A 21,341-nucleotide genomic window follows, 5' to 3' on the forward strand; every position below is an offset into this window, starting at 1 on the left:
TTGATGTATCGGTACCTGTACAGGTGTGGTATGTTCATTTTTAATTGATACAATAGTGTCTACAAGTGTGGTAGTGACTATCAGGTGTCTGAATTGAATCTATAGTGATGTCAGGTGTAAGGGTGTTAGCGGACTTGCCCTTACTATGCCTCGCTTATATTACGGTTGCTGCTATTTCCAAGTTGGAGAAAGGACCTCTGTGACGTAGACACCACGTGACCGCTGCAGGAGGCTGGACCGCTCCTGCGTTACCATCCACTAGGGCATAGAGGGGGAATATATATTTGTGGCGAGCGCAGCGAGCCACCGTTCCCTGAAGCGTGGCGAGCGTAGCGAGCCCGCGAGGGGACACTTTTGGTCCCCCGTTACCATCCCTGCCCCTCCCCCTTTCAGGCCGAGTCACGTGGGTGTGACGTCACAGGGCCATCAGCCCTGTATAGTCTAGACCTAACCCTTATATTACCCACAGGAACCCGGTGTACTGTCTGCATGCAGCTGTCACTGGCTCTTAACAGGGGTGTGCAACCTGTGTCCCCTCCAGCTTCTGTGGAACTACATACCCCAGCATGCCCTGAAACAGTTTAAGCCTGCCCTAACAGGAAAACTATGGCAGGGCATGCTGGGATGTGTAGTCCCTCAGCAGCCGGAGTCCCACAGGATGCAAACCCCCTGGAGTATTGTATTCATTCATTGCTGGGTTGTGTGACCCGCAGTTGATGATGATAATATTAGCGAATGCAGAGACTGCCATCTACAGGTCAAAGTAAAAAATGCAGGTAACAGACTCCAGCGTTTTGGACTCGGGAGGGAATAATACAGGTCCCTACTGTACTGCACAGCTCCCATGGGCCACCTCAGCCGCTCACGGGGAAGGGAATATAATGTTTAGAAATCCATAACCAGGAAATCAGGTGGAACGCACAAGCAGGAAGTCGGGTGGAACGCACAGCCAGGAAGTCGGGTGGAACGCACAAGCAGGAAGTCGGGTGGAACACACAACCAGGAGGTGCTAAAGCCATAACAGTCTGGTGATCGGGCAAAAGCAGCGGTTGACTGTATTTCCCCTTCGTGCTAGGGACCTGGAAGTGACGTGAGTGAGGGCGGAAGTGCAAGCAGAAGCAGCAGATCGCAGAGTGAATACATCATTGCTGCTGGCATGGCATAGCTGTGGGTGACACCAGGTAATGTTATGTAATAATACAGGCTGTTGTCTTGCACTCTCATCCAGTAGCAAGGCAGGTGGAGCAGCCTTCTGTGCCTCCATGCTCATATACCCCCCTTTTTCCCCCAGCAGCTCAGGGTCAGGGTATTACACACTCTCTGGTAATACTATATGTGTAATATAGCACAGATGTGTAATAATAATGGGATTGTTTTATGATAATTTGGGGCCTTTAATGATTAACCAGCATGTATCAGATGACATCGTCAACCCCACGGGACGCGGTCACAGTCCCGGTTGTTGAGATGCCGGCGCTTTAAAGGGTTTAAAGCTGCTGTGACCCGGCTTTAAACCCGTGTTCAGTGACCCGGCCTGGACCCGGGAATTTGATGTAAAAGGGATAATAGTGATCTAAAACTCGGACATGGTTCAGTATGTTACAAAGAGATCAGATTTTTCATTAATTGGTAAGGTTTGCAATACCGGGACTCCCTTTGAGCCTTTTACCCAATGCCGAATGTCCAGGAGTACCCCCAGACTTAACCAGGAGAGACTCCAGCACCGCTGGGCTTAGTGTGTAGTGTTTTCCCTTTACCTGGTACTGCTACGTAGGTACAGATAATTACACACCCAGGCAATATCTGTATAATAAGCCTTTGTATGTATTTCCTTATGTTAACCGACACAGCTAGAGAGCTTCCAACAAGTCATCAGTTCAACTATAATAAAATATAGCAATACAACATGAACATGACAAATGCCAGTCTCCTGGGGTCCGGCAAGGCAGTGATCCTGTCCGCTTGGCCTCTGGCTTTCGGGGGGACATACCGTCACAGAGTTTGAGTATGGAGGAAGTGGTTCTCCTCGCATATTAAAATGACCGGAAAGTATTCTAAGTGAAATTGCCAGAGATGTGCCATTGGTTTGCTTTCCCCTGAAAGGGGGCCCTGGGTGAGGTTAATACCATCCACCTAGTGCACATGGGGGTACTTGAGGCATACAGGAGCAAAAAGGACTATGGGATATTTTCTTCATGTAGCAAATTGGTGCCTCAAATCCCGGCAGCGCCAGCCCGACATGGAAGGAAATCCCGATCGTCTAGGAGGTAAGTACTTACTAACCTAACTCTACCCCCTAACCCTAACCCTCCTTTAGGGTGCCTAACCCTAACCTCCCCCCCTGTGCCTAAACCTAATCCCCCCTCTAAGTGCCTAAACCTAACCCCCCCCTTTCCCCGCCGCCTAAACCTAAGTCCCCCGGGGGTGCCTAACCTCCCGGGGGGGTGCCTAACCCTAAGTCCCCCCCCGGGAACCCTAAACCTAACCCTCCAAAACCCCCCCCCGCAGCTGTCCGCGCCCGGCGCCTGGCATCCCTTCGATCGGGATGCCGGCCACCGGTCTCCCGGCGTAGGTTAGTAAACCCTCGCCGGGATTCTGTAGTCTAGATGCCGGCGGTCGGCATTGTGACCGCCAGCATCATAAACGTATACCGGCTAGTCTTATCCTGTCAGTATATTACAGAGCTCCCTATGCCCCAGGATGCTCAGAAATCTTCAGCGGCCCAGTGCTGGTGTGTTCTTTACTACTACTGCTAGCTTATTTCAGACAAGCAGCTGTGTTGTTGATGACGATTCTCAGTAAGTTTATTGAATATATAACCTAATAATTGCAATTTATATTAATATAGTAAATTCAGTAATAGGTTTTGGTTCGGTTTAGATCTGTTCCTCCAATCACGTTTGTATCTTCATTATTCTCTACGTCTAGCTGTGAGCTCACGGGAAGGTGACATCCATCTTTAGGGGAGATGGTCCTGTATAGATTATCCGACTGACTTCAAGATGGACAAGGACAGGAGTCACATGACTGAGAGGATATTACATCTCACGCTGGAGATTATCTACCTGCTGACTGGGGAGGTGAGGGAGTCTGGGAGTGTCACAGTGACATCACTATTATCTCTATTACTAACACAGGGACCTGACTGGGAAGGTGAGGGAGTCTCGGAGTGTCACAGTGACATCATTATTATCTCTATTACTAACACAGGGACCTGACTGGGGAGGTGAGGGAGTCTGGGAGTGTCACAGTGACGTCACTATTATCTCTATTACTAACACAGGGACCTGACTGGGGAGGTGAGGGAGTCTGGGAGTGTCACAGTGACATCACTATTATCTCTATTACTAACACAGGGACCTGACTGGGAAGGTGAGGGAGTCTCGGAGTGTCACAGTGACATCACTCTTATCTCTATTACTAACACAGGGACGTGACTGGGGAGGTGAGGGAGTCTGGGAGTGTCACAGTGACATCACTATTATCTCTATTACTAACACAGGGACGTGACTGGGGAGGAGAGGGAGTCTGGGAGTGTCACAGTGACATCACTATTATCTCTATTACTAACACAGGGACGTGACTGGGGAGGTGAGGGAGTCTGGGAGTGTCACAGTGACATCATTATTATCTCTATTACTAACACAGGGACCTGACTGGGGAGGTGAGGGAGTCTGGGAGTGTCACAGTGACATCACTATTATCTCTATTACTAACACAGGGACCTGACTGGGGAGGTGAGGGAGTCTGGGAGTGTCAGGGAGGGATGGGGCAAAGAGAAGCAGCATTTTAGCAGGGGCGGGCTGAGGTGACCCGATATTTGCCGGGTCTAATTTATTAGTCCTCTATATTTTGTTTACTATCATAGAGGGTCGAGAAAATCAAATTACAAGCCTATGTAGCTATATTAATTTCTATCTCACAGGAATACACGGTAGTGAAGAAGTCTGGAGAGCATATGGCACACAACAGCTCCCAGGTGTCAGGAGGATTGAGCAGAACCCAGAGCCCCATCACGGTGCCTCCACCTCACTCACTGATACACGAGAGACACAATGACCAGAAGATCCTGGAACTTACCAACAAGATCATTCAGCTGCTGACTGTAGAGGTGACTGCTGGGAGTGGGACATTATACAGTAACAACAGGGGATGCGTCTGGGTGATGACTGGGGAGGTGACTGCTGGGAGTGGGACATTATACAGTAACAACAGGGGATGCGTCTGGGTGATGACTGGGGAGGTGACTGCTGGGAGTGGGACATTATACAGTAACACCAGGGGATGCGTCTGGGTGATGACTGGGGAGGTGACTGCTGGGAATGGGACATTATACAGTAACACCAGGGGATGCGTCTGGGTGATGACTGGAGAGGTGACTGCTGGGAATGGGACATTATACAGTAACACCAGGGGATGCGTCTGGGTGATGACTGGAGAGGTGACTGCTGGGAATGGGACATTATACAGTAACACCAGGGGATGCGTCTGGGTGATGACTGGAGAGGTGACTGCTGGGAATGGGACATTATACAGTAACACCAGGGGATGCGTCTGGGTGATGACTGGAGAGGTGACTGCTGGGAATGGGACATTATACAGTAACACCAGGGGATGGGTCTGGGTGATGACTGGAGAGGTGACTGCTGGGAATGGGACATTATACAGTAACACCAGGGGATGGGTCTGGGTGATGACTGGAGAGGTGACTGCTGGGAATGGGACATTATACAGTAACACCAGGGGATGTGTCTGGGTGATGACTGGAGAGGTGACTGCTGGGAATGGGACATTATACAGTAACACCAGGGGATGCGTCTGGGTGATGACTGGAGAGGTGACTGCTGGGAATGGGACATTATACAGTAACACCAGGGGATGGGTCTGGGTGATGACTGGAGAGGTGACTGCTGGGAATGGGACATTATACAGTAACACCAGGGGATGGGTCTGGGTGATGACTGGAGAGGTGACTGCTGGGAATGGGACATTATACAGTAACACCAGGGGATGGGTCTGGGTGATGACTGGAGAGGTGACTGCTGGGAATGGGACATTATACAGTAACACCAGGGGATGGGTCTGGGTGATGACTGGAGAGGTGACTGCTGGGAATGGGACATTATACAGTAACACCAGGGGATGGGTCTGGGTGATGACTGGAGAGGTGACTGCTGGGAATGGGACATTATACAGTAACACCAGGGGATGTGTCTGGGTGATGACTGGAGAGGTGACTGCTGGGAATGGGACATTATACAGTAACACCAGGGGATGTGTCTGGGTGATGACTGGAGAGGTGACTGCTGGGAATGGGACATTATACAGTAACACCAGGGGATGCGTCTGGGTGATGACTGGGGAGGTGACTTCTGGGAGTGGGACATTATACAGTAACACCAGGGGATGCGTCTGGGTGATGACTGGGGAGGTGACTGCTGGGAGTGGGACATTATACAGTAACACCAGGGGATGCGTCTGGGTGATGACTGGAGAGGTGACTGCTGGGAATGGGACATTATACAGTAACACCAGGGGATGCGTCTGGGTGATGACTGGAGAGGTGACTGCTGGGAATGGGACATTATACAGTAACAGCAGGGGATGCGTCTGGGTGATGACTGGAGAGGTGACTGCTGGGAATGGGACATTATACAGTAACACCAGGGGATGCGTCTGGGTGATGACTGGAGAGGTGACTGCTGGGAATGGGACATTATACAGTAACACCAGGGGATGGGTCTGGGTGATGACTGGAGAGGTGACTGCTGGGAGTGGGACATTATACAGTAACACCAGGGGATGGGTCTGGGTGATGACTGGGAGGTGACTGCTGGGAATGGGACATTATACAGTAACACCAGGGGATGTGTCTGGGTGATGACTGGAGAGGTGACTGCTGGGAATGGGACATTATACAATAACACCAGGGGATGTGTCTGGGTGATGACTGGAGAGGTGATTGCTGGGAATGGGACATTATACAGAAACACCAGGGGATGTGTCTGGGTGATGACTGGAGAGGTGACTGCGGTGAATGGGACATTATACAGTAACACCAAGGGATGTGTCTGGGTGATGACTGGAGAGGTGACTGCGGTGAATGGGACATTATACAGTAACACTAGGGGATGTGTCTGGGTGATGACTGTATCATTGTGTGTGTCAGGTTCCTATAAGGTGTGAGGACGTCACTGTCTATTTCTCCATGGAGGAGTGGGAGTATATAGAAGGACACGGGGATCTGTACAAGGACGTGATGATGGAGAATCACCGGCCCCTCACATCACTGGGTAAGAGGAGGGTAAGGGGTAATCACACTCCTGTCTGTCATCACTATGTGTTTAATACACTGGTACATGTGTTGTTTGAGGACGATGGGTTTGTGGGTCGCACTGGCAGAGGACTTTGCTAGGCTGTATGTACTTATAGTTTATATGCTGACATATTGTATGGTACATAGCTAGGAATGGTGAGGATACTACCTGTCATACAATAGGTCACTGTCTAATTATGGCAGGATTTACTAAGCAGCGTCTTTTGAAGCCTCCAATTCTCTATGGGTTTTGACTAATAATACACCTACTTTTTCATTTAATATTATGTGAAATAAAAAAACAAAAGAAAAAGACAGACAAGTTAAGTACATCTTAGATGTTCTACTAATAATCATTATCTCCATTTCAAAATCTCTCTGGAGGGTAGACAAGCATGGCTGTCATTCTAACCCACACACACACACTCACAGCTCTCAGCATGCCTTATGATGGCAGAGAGGGTGGGAGGACTTTACTGTGCTCAGCGCAGGAAGAGCTGATCTAAGATCTCAGCTCACTGTATCGTGTGACATGAGACTGGTTGCCATGGTAGTTACATTAACACTGTGTAAAGTCTACAGAACTATAAGTTAGGAATAACAGCCTGAATAAACATTCAAGGAAGTCCATATCCTCCACACCAGTTTTTTTTCTTTTTCTTTCCACCTTATGTTAAACCAGGAGTGCATACAACTTCCAAGCGGTGTCCCAAAGCAAAAAAACCCCATATATATAATATATATATATATATATATATATATATATATAGTGCAGAGTTTGAAGAAGTAAAAGAATGTATTGCAGTACGAACAGGCTCACACAAAAATCCAGCAGGATATTTCAGATAAATAGTAACAACTTCAATGTTATAGTGTAAGCAGAAAAGCAGGTTTAGTTTGGGAAGTTCCGGAACTCCCACTCACCGCCGAACCAATCACAGGAGCAGTCACAAGTGGGTCCCTCCAGATTAGCCAGTTAGAAAGCAATTGAATACAGGTAAATGTAAATACAAGTAGTTGTAGCAAGTACCCTATGCAACCAACGCGTTTCGAGACTCCTGGACTCTTCCTCAGGGCTGCGTGCTTACCTGTGGCCATATCTCCTTTATTTAAGAGCTAAGATAATGGATGACCTCTCTGACACCAAAAGACCTGAGATTATGAAGAAAAATATTCACTTTCTACTTCAGGGTCCATAAGGGGTCCACAGGGTTGACCTTGGGGTATAGCTGGATCTGGATCCATGGGCACCACGCAGTTAAAGCTTTGCTGCTCCCAGGATGCACTTGGGTCCGTCCTCCTCTATACCCCGCCCCGGCCACAGGCACCTCAGTTTTAGTTGGTGCCCGGCCGGAGTCGGGTCACCCTGCGCAGTGGGGCTGCATAAGCAGCCCCTAAGCTTTATTCTTTATTTTTAAAAAAAAAAAAAAGAAGAAGATTTTATTATTTTATTTTTACTGTCTTCAGAGCGGCAGCATCAGACTGTCCATCTGGACGTCTATGCTGCCGCTCCAACATCCCCGCTGGCGCTGCGACGCCGGTACTGATCCGGGGATCGCAGCGGGACCCCGGAGTCAGTGCTAGCGTGGCTCCGGGACCACCCAAGGACTGCTGCCGGACTGAAGGGGCCAGGTAAGCCGCGTGCAGCGCTGTCAGCGCTGCACGCAGGGATAATGCAGTCTTCATGCCGCCGGTCTCTGGGGACAGACCGGCAGCGCTAGTAGCGGCGGCGGGCTCCCCCTCTTCAGGAATACCCCGCGTGTCCGCTGGCCCCCGGGGTGTAAGTACCGGCGGGGAACCGGCTTCCCCGGGGGTTTAGTACTAGCAGGGGAGGCAGCCTTCCCTGCTTCAGCGCTCCTCCCCTCAGCCCAGCGCGCCTTCTCTCATGTGTGCTGGCGTCGCTGGGCTGTAATCTCCTGGCCACTCCTCCTCAGTGCTCTCCGGCGGCCATCTTCCTCAGGCAGCATCGCAGAGCTCCCAGGCAGGCTTCCAGTGGACCCGTCCCCCTGCGTACCTCTCCCCTGAACAGGACAGTGTTCGCAGCGCTATAGCCCTCCCAGACACTGAATCTGGGAGGTTGATTGTAGCGGAAGGTGCAGTGAGTAATACTTCTCTGCATGGTATGTGACTTTTTGCTAGTGCTGCTGTCTGTGCTTATTTCTACTTACTGTCAGCTTTTTACCTATCCCTTTCCTTCTACGGTCCTCAGGTGCGTGGGGGAGGGGTGTTCTTTCTGTGTACCTCACTTATATAAATCTACGTATTTGTGAGGTCCGTCACATACTGCGGTGTGCTCCTCAGTACCAGTTTGTGGGCTGTTTGGGTTGCATACTTGGGAGTGCGTGGGTGTTATACGCCTTTCCTCGTTTCGGTGAGACACTTTTTTAGCAAAAAAGTTTGTGTCATGTCTGATGAGGGGAATGAGCGCTCCGAGGCTCCTGTGTTGTTTTCCTGCCGACGCTGTTCGGCAGGGGTTGACGGGGCAGAATTGTCTGAGGACGGTCTGTGCGGGCGGTGGCAGTTGGTACCTGGACCCTCTAAACCCCCGGTGGCGCAGGATCCTCCGTGGGCAATGTTTACGCAAGTGCTGGCGTCAATCGCGGACCGACTTGCGGTCCCGACTGCGGCCCCTTCTAGGGCGTTGCCCCAGCCTACCATGCCCCGTTCCCCGGGTGTGACTCGTCTGGTGCAGTCTCCTCCCGGGTCTCAGACTGTGGGTCCTTATGCGGGTTTGCCGGTATACGTGCAAACCCCCACGGTGCCGCAGCAGTCGATGGTACCTTTTCAGGGGTATCCTCAGGCAGTACCCCCGCCTTGGGTGGACGTCCTCTCCAGCTCTGTTCAGAGTCTGGCGGCTTCGTCTTCGGCTTTTCAACATATGTTGCACAGCGATTTGCCCCCACGGGCGTCCAAGCGTTCCGCTCCGGCTTCACCGGCGACTCAGTTCACGGACACGGACGTGTCTTCGGATGACGGGGAGATCCATGAAGACTCTGACTCGGATGCCGGGGCCCAGGAGATGGAGGCTAAGTCTTCCATTAATGTGCCGGCATTGGTTAGGGCGGTGCGGGCCATCCTTCACATTGAGGAGGATGTGCCCGCCCCCAGGTCAAAATACCCAAATTTTAAAAAGGCCAAGGTAGCTTTGACGGTTTTTTCCCTGTCCGATCAATTGACGGATCATATGGCAGGGGCCTGGCAGTTGCCCAGCAAGAGGTTCCAACCGCAGAAGCGGTTGGCTTCGAACTATCCGTTTCCGGAGGCTCATTGCAGGAAGTGGGAAACTCCTCCAGCGGTGGATTCCCACGTTACCCGCTTAATTAAAAGCACTACGCTGCCTTTGCCGTCGATCTCCTCCCTGAAGGATCCCACGGACAGGAAGGTGGAGACTTGTTTGAAGTCTATTTACTCTCTCTCGGGGGCGGTGGCCCGTCCGTCCATGGCCATCTCTTGGGTGGCTAAGGCCATCGAGAGCTGGGCCAATGCTTTGGAGGATACCTTTCCGGAAGATGCTCCGGAGATCCAGAGAGCGTTGATAGGTCAAATGAGGGATGCGGCTTCCTACATTGGGGAGGCATCGTTAGACGCAAGCCTGCTAACCTCTCGGGTGTCGGCTGCAGCTGTGTCGGCGCGTCGGTCTTTGTGGCTGAGGTCTTGGAGAGCTGACGCTGACTCCAAAAAGGGACTGGAGGCCTTACCTTTTAATGGGGAGTTGCTTTTTGGTCCAGACTTGGACAAAATTGTGGACACTCTGGCTAAGTCTAAATCAGCCTTCCTCCCTTCGGCTTCTGCTCCTACCAAGGTACGGAGCTCTGCTTTTCGGTCCTTTCGGGTTCAGGGCAAGGCAAAAGGTCAGTCCTTCCCGAGGCAGTCGACGACCAAGGCCGCTTCTAAGCCCAAGAAGCAGCCCTGGAGTGCCAGGCGCCCTTCTTCCAAGCAGGAAGATAAACCTTCTGCCTGATGGGACGGGCCTCCCTCTGGGGGACCCCAGAGTGGGAGGCCGACTTCTTCTATTTGCCCAGTGCTGGCACAATACCACCACGGATGCCTGGGTTCGAGAAGTGGTCTCCCAGGGGTACGCCCTGTCTTTTCGGCACAGACCGCCCCACCAGTTTTTCTGCACGAGTCCTTCTCAGGATACGACGAAGTCTTTACAGATTCAGGAAGCTATAGAGTCCTTGCTGACAGCAGGGGTCATTGTTCCCGTTCCTCAATTGCAACGAGGGACGGGGTTCTATTCTTCTCTGTTTCTGGTGCGGAAACCCAATGGTTCTCATCGCCCTATCCTCAACTTGAAGTCTCTGAACAAATTCCTCAGAGTTCCCAAGTTCAGGATGGAAACGTTACGTTCCATCATTCTGGCGATGGAACCGGGGGATTATATGGTGTCCCTGGATATCCAGGACGCCTACCTCCATGTTCCGATAGCACCTTCGAACCAGCGGTATCTGAGGTTCGCTATCCTTCAACACCATTACCAGTTCCGGGCGCTACCCTTTGGTCTCTCCACGGCACCGAGGGTGTTCACGAAGATTATGGCGGTCATGGCCGCACATCTTCGGAACCAGAATGTACGGCTACTACCGTATCTGGACGACCTCCTGTTGCTGGCGAGTTCCCCGGAGGTACTGCTTCATCATCTCCACTTGACGGTCGCTTGCCTGCAAGCGCACGGGTGGCTGATAAATTGGAAAAAGTCCTCCGTGATTCCATCTCAGCGGATGGTTCATTTGGGAGCCCTGCTGGATTCTCGGCAGCAAAGGATCTTCCTGACCCCGGAGAAGGTCTCCTCCCTGCAGCTGAGGATACACAGTTGCCTGAGCAGTTACCGCCTGTCGGTCCATTCGGCTATGAGGGTTTTGGGCTCCATGGTGTCAACATTCGACATGGTGGAATTTGCCCAGTTCCATTCCCGGCCTCTGCAGGGGCTGATTCTATCGGAATGGAACGGGTTACCTCACCGGATCCGCTCTCAGTTGCTGGTGTTGTCCCCGGAGGTTCGGCAGTCTTTGGCTTGGTGGCTTCAGACAGCTCATCTGATCGAGGGGCGTCCCTTTTGGATCCCGGACTGGGTCCTGCTCACGACGGATGCCAGTCTTCGGGGTTGGGGGGCAGTGACCGGCTCGTTGTCACTTCAGGGTCGTTGGTCTGCGGAAGAAGCTCTTCTTCCCATCAACATTCTGGAACTGCGGGCGGTTTATCGTGCCCTGCAGTCGTCCGGTCCCGCTCTTTACGGACGGCCGGTTCAGGTGCAGTCCGACAACGCCACCACGGTGGCGTATATCAACCACCAAAGAGGAACTCGAAGTCGGGCAGCAATGTCGGAGGTGTTCTCGCATCCTTGCTTGGGCGGAGTGTCACATTCCAGCGATCTCGGCAGTCTTCTCTCCCGGAGTCCTCAATTGGGAGGCGGACTTAATCAGCCGTCACGACGTGCATCCCGGGGAATGGTCGCTTCACCCAGAGGTGTTTCAGCTACTCGTGGACAGGTGGGGGCTGCCGGAGCTGGACTTGATGGCCTCCCGTCACAATCACAAGTTGCCCGTTTACGGGTCAAGGACAAGAGACGCAGGCGCCAGTCTGGTAGACGCGCTGTCGGTGAAATGGACGTTTCACCTGGCGTATCTGTTTCCTCCGATATCCTTACTTCCTCGGGTTCTGCGGAAATTCAAGCAGGACGGCGGCACGCTCGTGCTGGTTGCTCCGGCGTGGCCCAGACGTCCTTGGTACTCCGATCTGAGGTGTCTCTCCATCGACGCTCCGTACCTTCTTCCTCAGCGTCGGGACCTGTTGTCTCAAGGGCCCTGCCTTTACCCGGATCTGGGTCGGCTGTCTTTGACGGCGTGGCTCTTGAGACAGCCGTCTTGAGGTCTAGGGGTTTCTCCAGTTCAGTCATTGGTACCATGCTTAGGGCACGCAAGCCTGCCTCCGCACGGATTTACCACAGGGTGTGGCGCACTTACTTTCAGTGGTGTGAATCCAGAAACTATGATCCTCAGGTGTTCCGGGTTTCCAGAATCTTGGAGTTTCTTCAATCAGGTTTGGACCTCGGCTTACACCTGGCCTCTCTGAAGGTTCATGTGTCTGCATTGTCCGTGTGGTTTCAGCGACGGATTGCTACACTACCGGATGTTCACACCTTTTTCCAGGGTGTTCTCAGGATACAGCCTCCCTTCGTGCCTCCTGTTGCTCCTTGGGACTTGGCGGTGGTGCTACGGGTCTTGCAGGGTCATCTTTTTGAGCCTCTTGAGGCGGTGGACCTCAAGTGGCTGACGTTCAAGACCGTTTTTCTCCTAGCAATTGCTTCTGCCAGGAGGGTGTCAGAGTTGGGGGCGCTTTCCTGTCGCCCTCCTTTTCTGATTTTTCATCAGGACAGAGCGGTGCTCCGCACTCGTCCTGAGTTTTTACCCAAAGTGGTCTCGAAGTTCCACATTAATCAGGAACTTGTTGTGCCAGCTTTTCAGTCGCCTGATCTTTCAGCTGGTGAGGCTTCCTTAGATGTAGTCCGGGCACTTAGAATCTATGTGGATCGGACTGCTTCGGTTAGGAAGTCGGATTCTTTGTTTGTCCTCTTCGGTTTTCACAAGAGGGGTTGGCCTGCCAACAAGCAAACGTTAGCCCGTTGGCTTCGTTCCGTTATTTGTGAGGCTTATGCACAGGAGGGTTTACCTGTGCCAGCCTCTGTTAAGGCTCATTCCACTCGTTCTGTGGGTCCCTCTTGGGCTGCTAGACGTGGCGCCTCCGCTGTTCAGCTGTGTAAGGCGGCCACTTGGTCTTCAATTCAAACGTTTTTGAGGTTCTATGCGTTTGACACCTTCGCCTCTCAGGATGCATCCTTCGGGCGCCGGGTACTCCTTTCAGCACAGGAGCGTCCCCGCCCTTAGTTGAACTGCTTTGGGACATCCCCAAGGTCAACCCTGTGGACCCCCTATGGACCCTGAAGTAGAAAACAAGAGATATGGTAAGAACTTACCTTTGTTATCTCTGTTTCTACGAAGTCCATAGGGTCCACAGGGCGCCCGCCCTGATGCACCTGGCTTCAAATGGGCTGTGTGGCTGGTCACCGGTTTTCCGTCTCCCATTTCTGTGAGTATGGTTTCTTGTGTGTTCCAGTCTTCCTTCTCTCTGTTTAGTCTCCTCCTCCGGACTTAGCTGCTTACCAACTGAGGTGCCTGTGGCCGGGGAGGGGTATAGAGGAGGACGGACCCAAGTGCATCCTGGGAGCAGCAAAGCTTTAACTGCGTGGTGCCCATGGATCCAGATCCAGCTATACCCCAAGGTCAACCCTGTGGACCCTATGGACTTCGTAGAAACAGAGATAACAAAGGTAAGTTCTTACCATATCTCTTGTTATATGCGAACAAGTCCTATTACAAAAATATACAGCATTAAATTTCGTGTCACTTAGAAATCCTTAAAAATTAATAATGAATCGATAAAAATACATTAAGTCCACAAAGTGGACGCGTCGTTCCGATTATCATCTTCCGCTCTGTAAAATTTCAGTAAATGAATTGACATCACATAGTGAACTGGCCGGAAACCAGAAGTCCTTCACCAACGTGCCGGAATCATAAAGTCCTTTCATATGTTTTTTGGTGTCCTCACTCCAATACCTGACCGGATTCAAAGTGGTCCGCAAACCGGAACTTCATTTCCCATGCGACAAAGTTTTTCAGTTAGTGTCGTGTTTGTCCGGTCTCCGCAATAATGGAAGTCCATGTGCCATGGACCGGAATTCCTTGGTCCGTTTCCCAATTAATAATGTATTAAATAATATCCACTAATAAAGAATACTTTATTTACAAAAAGGGTACAGTGATTAGGTATAAAATTTTTTACAAAAGAAATGGTTACAAAGGTACATACATGTATTACAATTTAAAATAAAAAGGAAAAACTTACAAATTAACATACAGAAAATCTGTCCAGAAGGAATAACAACACATGCAGGTTACTGTAAACTTCAATGCAACATTGATACCTCAGTTTGAACCCAGAACAAAGAAATCCCCTGTGCACCCCCCTTATATAGTCATAACCAAGTCTTTGCTGACTGGCTGACCAGCTAATTTAAATCTGTGACTCTCTCCGAACACCTTCAGTCACATTTAACTTAAAAAAACCATATAATTAACTTCCCCTGTGGAATGATTATCTAAGATATAGGGTGTTCACATTAATATTTGCTATTTTAGCTACAATATGACGTAAATATCATGTGTTTGTGATGGGGGATTGTTGAAATGTTTCATAGCTTGGAAATTATACTCTTGAGTGATTTGAAAATCGGAACCCAACCTGCGAACAGACCAGGGTTGTGTGTCCTGGTTCTGCTACTCGGGTCAATACCAGGGTTATTCCTGGGAGTGACCTGGGCAGGCTGCAGTGTGAAAGGTGCGATCCGGGTCGTGCTAAAAGGAGTTGGATGGATGGCTGATCGGGCACTAATCAAAAACATACCGATCAGTTAATAGGCTTCCGACAAAAACGGAGTGTGTAGTAGACTGTAAGCTCCTGTGGTGAATGCTCCGCGCTCCAAAGATGGCTATAGTACTTTGAGTCCTACATAAATAGAGAATTCCGATGCATCTTCAGTAACACCTGTTTTGCTTATGGCCACACTTTGGTAACTGTCCTAAACACCTTGGAGTTATCTTTGCCTAAATCCACTTGGAATGCGATACAATAATTTTCCACACTCATCGCTTTGTCACTGTCACTTATCGGTCATTCCACCAGCTTCCTCTTTCTGTCTAGAGCAGTGGTGTCAAACTCGGGCCCTCCAACTGCAGTGCAACTACACATCCCAGCATGCAGTGCCGCAGTTTTGCTATTAGGGCTGCTAAAACTGTGGCAGGGCATGCTGGGATATGTAGTCCCACAAAGCTGAAGGGCCCGAGTTTGACGCCACTGGTCTAGAGGCAGGCGGAAACTCTGACCCATTTCTCTAAAGCCCTCAACAATGTAGCAGCTTCCTTTGTCTTCTGTCATGTCGGTGTCGCCCCATCTGTGATTGCCATTCTAAGGACAGCTAAAGACTTAACGATTTTAATAATGCCTCATTGCCATCTCTAATATTCAGATTTAAGACTTCTCATGTGCTGGACCTATTCTTTGGAACTCTCACTATATCTATCAGACTGTCCCCTAAATCTTTAATAGTGGTCAGGGATGAGATGGGAGAGTAGGTCAGGAGATAAGATTATCTTGATATTTAAAGTCAGAGTTACCGGTCCTTGTTATCCTGCCTCCTCCTCCCCCAGCCTATCGCACCTGCAGCTCTTGGTACCACAGACTACACCCTGTCCTGTGCAACAATGTCACTCCCAGCAGCCTCTGCTCCTCTGTATTATCACCTTGTTTATATAATTTAATCACAATGTATTTCTCTACTACAGCTCTCACTGAGGATACAAAAATATCTACAAGATCCCGTGCCCCTATTTCTTCCCCGGATTGTATGACTGAAGATCACAGTGGTGTTATAGAGATCCAGACTGCAAAATTACCTTTAGCAGATGATCGGAACATGATCAACTGTCGGGAGAATGTTACTGAGAAACCAACTTCATGTGATGGAGAAGACCTCACTTACACTGACACTTATACACCCACAGATCATACACAGTATACATCTACTCATATTAAGGAGGAATCAGTCTCATGTGATGGAGGAGACCTCACAGACAATGACACTTATACACCCACATATCATACACAGTATACATCTACTCATATTAAGGAGGAATTAGTCTCATGTGATGGAGGAAACCTCACACACACTAACATGTATACACCCACATATCATACACAGTATACATCTACTCATACTAAGGAGGAATCAGTCTCCTGTGATGAAGGAGACCTCACACACACTGATAATTATACATCCACAGATCATACACAGTATACATCTACTCATATTAAGGAGGAATCAGTCTCATGTGATGGAGGAGACCTCACACACACTGACATGTATACACCCACATATCATACACAGTATACACCTACTCATACTAAGGAGGAATCAGTCTCATGTGATGGAGCAGACCTCAAAGACAATGACAATTCTACACCCACATATTATACACAGTATACATCTAATCATATTATGGAGCAGTCCATGTTATGTGATGGAGGAGCTATCACAAATGGTGACATTTATACATTTTCAGGTCATAGGCAATGTATCTCCATCCAAACTGAGGAAGGAGACCAAAATATCCCAAAGATTCAGTCAAACGACAAACCCTTTTCATGCTCCGATTGTGGAAAGTGCTTTAAACGCAACATTTATCTTTCTATACATCGTAGAATCCACACGGGGGACAAACCGTACTCCTGCTCTGAATGCGGCAAATGTTTTAGCAATAGCTCGAATTTTATTAAGCATCGGCGGATTCACACGGGAGAGAAAACGCATCCGTGCAGCGATTGCGGCAAATGCTTCTACAGCAAATCCAAAGTGGTCATACACCAGAGAACTCACACAGGAGAGAAACCATTTCCCTGCTCCGAGTGCGGGAAGTCTTTTGTATGCAGATCAGACCTCATTAGGCATCAGAGAATTCACACGGGGGAGAAACCGTACGCCTGCCCGGAATGTGGGAAGTGTTTTGCCAGCATGGGAGAGCGCAGCAGACATCGGAGCGTTCACACAGGAGAGAAGCCCTATCCTTGCTCGGAATGTGGGAAGAGTTTCGGCAGAAAGTCAAGTCTGGTGACCCATCACCGGACGCACACGGGGGAGAAACCTTACTCCTGCTCTCAGTGTGGGAAAAGCTTTACCACCAACTCACATCTTGTCATACATCAGAGACACCACACTGGGTAGGAACCCTATTCTGGCTCTACCTGTAGGAACTGATGTATGACCAGTGCAGGACGTAACAGTAACCAGAGAATTCACGCGTGAGAAAAACCTCTAGGTAAATAAGTGGCTTGAATTGTAAATAGTGGGGCTGATTCGGATGCCTTTATGTCTGACTACGGCAGCTTATTCACTCGGTTATGCTAAGGAGAATATCAGCACGTCTATATGAATTTGCGTTCGTATAGACGCAGGGGTGGCGCGCCGACCCCTGGTTTTCCCGATGTAGCCGTCCTCATTTATATTGAGACTAGCATCCAGCCCTGGTTGGGTACGGGATCCCGGGCCTCAGGATGCCGACAGTCAGAATCCCGACAGATTTCTGTAAGTATTGTAACCCCAACCCTCCCCCTAACCCATCTTTCCCGCAGCCTAACTCTCCTCTCCTCGCAGCCTAAACCTTCCTGCAACCTAACTCTAACCCTTCTCTCCCTGCAGCCTAACTCTAACCCTCTCCTCCCTGCAGCCAAACTCTAACCCTCCCGCAGCCAAACTCTAACCCTCCCGCAGCCTAACTCTAACCCTCCCGCAGCCTAACTCTAACCCTCCCCTCCCACAGCCTAACTCTAACCCTCTCCTCCCTGCAGCCTAACTCTAACCCTCCCCTCCCTGCAGCCAAACTCTAACCCTCTCCTCCCTGCAGCCAAACTCTAACCCTCTCCTCCCTGCAGCCAAACTCTAACCCTCCCCTCCCTGCAGCCAAACTCTAACCCTCCCCTCCCTGCAGCCAAACTCTAACCCTCCCCTCCCTGCAGCCAAACTCTAACCCTCCCCTCCCTGCAGCCAAACTCTAACCCTCCCCTCCCTGCAGCCAAACTCTAACCCTCCCCTCCCTGCAGCCAAACTCTTACTTTCCCCTCCCCGCAGCCTCTCTAACCCTCCCCGCAGCCTAACTCTAATCCTCACCGCAGCCTAACTCTAACCCTCCCCGCAGCCTAACCCTAATCCTCCCCTCCTTGCAGCCTAACCCTCACCATAGTACCTAACCCTCACCATAGTGCCTAACCCTAATCCTAATACCGTTTGGATTTAATAGACGGGATTCTGACCGCCAGCATCCTGACCCCCAACCCATGTTGCATGGAATAGATCCGTCAGAAACAGACGGTCCAAGCTATGTCCGGACACCTCAAACACGTGTGGAAGCCGGGCTACATGCCCACCACATTTCCCCGTGATGCAGCTGTTCCGTGCGTCCGAATAGTCGCCACCCAGAAACGCTTATAACATGTTAGGCTCTGTACACTCCAAATGTGGCGAGGATGAAGCTACTTACTACTGCGGACGCCTGCGCAGACCCCGTTTCCAGTTTTATTTTCGCAGATTGTGAAATGCGCTTGCTTCTGCGGATCCACTGACGCAGAATCAGCCCCGATGTATTTACAGATGTGCCCTCTTACATCCTTGCCGATCGTGCTACAAACGTGCGCACGCATCGCGCCATGTGATTACCCGCAGCAGCATACGCTATGGTATGCTATGGCGCTCACTGCGGCAATCCTATGGAGTTTCGGGAGTGAATGCAGTGCGCGTATCTGCTCACGGGTGCACACGCCTTGCGCGATTTGCCGCGTACGCAGTAAAGATGCAAGAGGGCATACCTGTACTTTTGACCTCCAGATTAAGTCTGTATGTAAAACTGAATTATAAAAATGTGTTAATAATTACAAATATTTTTAAAATGAATATTAATTACAAATAGACACATGCTGTATTCTGAATTAGTACTGCTAACAATTAACAAAGGGACCCCTTGCATCATATTCTACATGACTACAGCAGTGTTACAGTAATGCTTGGTACACACTGATAGATATATCGCCCGTTCCATTGAACAGGCGATATATATATAGTGCATCGCCGGGTGTATACAGCGGATATGCCTGTGAACGACGTCATTCACAGACCTAATCAATTTGCTGTGCGGCAAAGACAATGGCCGATATATCTGAAAGATATATCGATCATCTGCTAGTGTGCACGGGAGACCCGCGATCGCCTGTACACATGCTGCTGGACCCAGCGGTGATTGACAGCTCAACTGGGCGATTTAAATGCCCGCCCATTTGAGCGGTCAAGCCCGGCACATTGGGCAGACGCTTTGCTAAGTGTGTAAACACTTACCAATCATCAGGTCGGCGGGTTAGCCGAACTATCGACCCAACTTACACTGCTTATGCCTGGTGTTCTGCCATTTAGAACATGATTATAGCTATATTATTACAGTCAGGTGCATAAATATTGGGACATTGACAGAATTTTCATATTTTGACCTCTATTCACCACCACAATGGCTTTGAAATGAAACAAACAAGATGTGCTTTAACTGCAGACTTTCAGATTTAATTTGAGGGTAATTACATCCAAATCAGGTGAACGATGTAGGAATTACAATGATTTCTATATGTGCCTCCCACTTTTTAAGGGCCAAAAGTAATGGGACAAACTAAACAATCCTAAATCTAACTTTCACTGTTTAATACTTTGTTGCAAATCCTTTGCAGGCAATTACAGCCTGAAGTCTGGAACGCATAGACATCACCAGACGCTGGGTTTCATCCCTGGTGATGCTCTGCCAGGCCTCTACTGCAAATGTCTTCAGTTCCTGCTTGTTCTTGGGCATTTTCCCTTCAGTTTTGTCTTCATCAAGTGAAATGCATGCTCAATCGGATTCAGGTCAGGGGATTGACTTGGCCATTGCATAACATTACACTTTTTAGCCATAAAAAACTTTGGTTGCTTTTGCAGTATGCTTTGGGTCATTGTCCATCTGCACTGTGAAGCGCCGTCCAATGAGTTCTGAAGCATTTGACTAGGAGCATATAATATTGCCCGAAACACTTCAGAATTCATTCTGCTGCTTTTGTCAGCAGTCACATCATCAATAAATACAAGGGCACCAGTTCCATTGGCAGACATACATGCCCACGCCATGACACTACCGCCACCATGCTTCACTGATGAGGTGGTATGTTTTGGATCATGAGCAGTTCCTTTCCTTCTCCATACTCTTCTCTTCCCATCACTCTCTGGTACAAGTTGATCTTTGTCTCATCTGTCCATAGGATGTTGTTCCAGAACTGTAATGGCTTCTTTTTAGATGTTGTTTGGCAAATTCTAATCTGGTCTTCCTGTTTTTGTGGCTCCTCTTGATTGTTGACTTTGACACATATACACCTACCTCCTGGAGAGTGTTCTTGATTTGGCCAACTGTTGTGAAGGGGTTTTTCTTCACCAGGGAAATAATTCTTCTGTCATCCACCACAGTTGTTTTCCGTGGTCTTCCGGGTCTTTTGGTGTTGCAGAGCTTTCCGGTGCTTTTTAAGAATGTTCCAAACAGTTGATTTGGCCACACCTAATGTTTTTGCTATCTCTCTGATGGGTTTGTTTTGATTTTTCAGCCTAATGATGGCTTGCTTCACTGATAGTGACAGCTCTTTGGATCTCATATTGAGAGTCGACAGCAACTGATTCCAAATGCAAATGTCACACCTAGAATCAACTCAAGACCTTTTACCTGCTTAATTGATAATGAAATAATGAGGGAATAGCCCACAACTTTCCATGAAATAGCTTTTGAGTTGATAGTCCCATTAATTTGGGCCCCTTAAAAAGTGGGAGGCACATATAGAAACCGTTGTAATTCCTACACCGTTCACCTGATTTGGATGTAATTACCCTTAAATTAAATCTGAAAGTCTGCAGTTAAAGCACATCTTGTTTGTTTCATTTCAAAGCCATTGTGGTGGTGAATAGAGGTCAAAATATGAAAATTCTGTCAATGTCCCAATATTTATGCACCTGACTGTATGTATTGATTGTCTATGTATTGGTCAAAGACAAGGTTGACTGCAGGGTGTTTGCTCGGAATGTCCAAAGGCCACTGCAGCAGCAATACTGGCTGCAGGGTGCCGTAATAGACACCCTGCTACCCAGATGCAGGGGCCAAGGGGCAACTAATACAGTCACTTCACTTAAATAATAGCATTCAAATGATGGACAATGAAACTGAGATTTGAACAAGAATAAAGTCTTTATTTAGAAATGAATATTTTTTAAAATTGTCAAATGAGTTTTCAAGCATATCTACAATCTAAATATTCATGTGTATGGCTCAGGAAATCTTGTATGACCCTTACACGCTATTGCAAA

The 21,341-nt window shown here is 49.3% G+C and overlaps 1 protein-coding gene across 1 annotated transcript in view; it reads left to right on the forward strand.

Annotated features, from left to right (window-relative positions):
* Positions 1-1,059: 1,059 nt before the first annotated feature.
* The window catches only part of LOC148505648 (uncharacterized), a 34,191-nt gene continuing 13,909 nt past the window's right edge, over positions 1,060-21,341 (forward strand). The window contains exons 1-5 of the mRNA XM_088447928.1: positions 1,060-1,181; positions 2,929-3,080; positions 3,926-4,111; positions 6,170-6,293; positions 15,718-17,149. Of these exons, the coding sequence (XP_088304054.1) occupies positions 3,003-3,080; positions 3,926-4,111; positions 6,170-6,293; positions 15,718-17,149 (1,820 nt within the window). The 5' untranslated portion in view covers positions 1,060-1,181; positions 2,929-3,002. The remainder of the gene's footprint in view (positions 1,182-2,928; positions 3,081-3,925; positions 4,112-6,169; positions 6,294-15,717; positions 17,150-21,341) is intronic.

Source organism: Taudactylus pleione, unplaced genomic scaffold, assembly GCF_031769625.1.
Source record: "Taudactylus pleione unplaced genomic scaffold, aTauple2 ptg000445l, whole genome shotgun sequence".
In the NCBI taxonomy this organism is placed as follows: domain Eukaryota; kingdom Metazoa; phylum Chordata; class Amphibia; order Anura; family Myobatrachidae; genus Taudactylus; species Taudactylus pleione.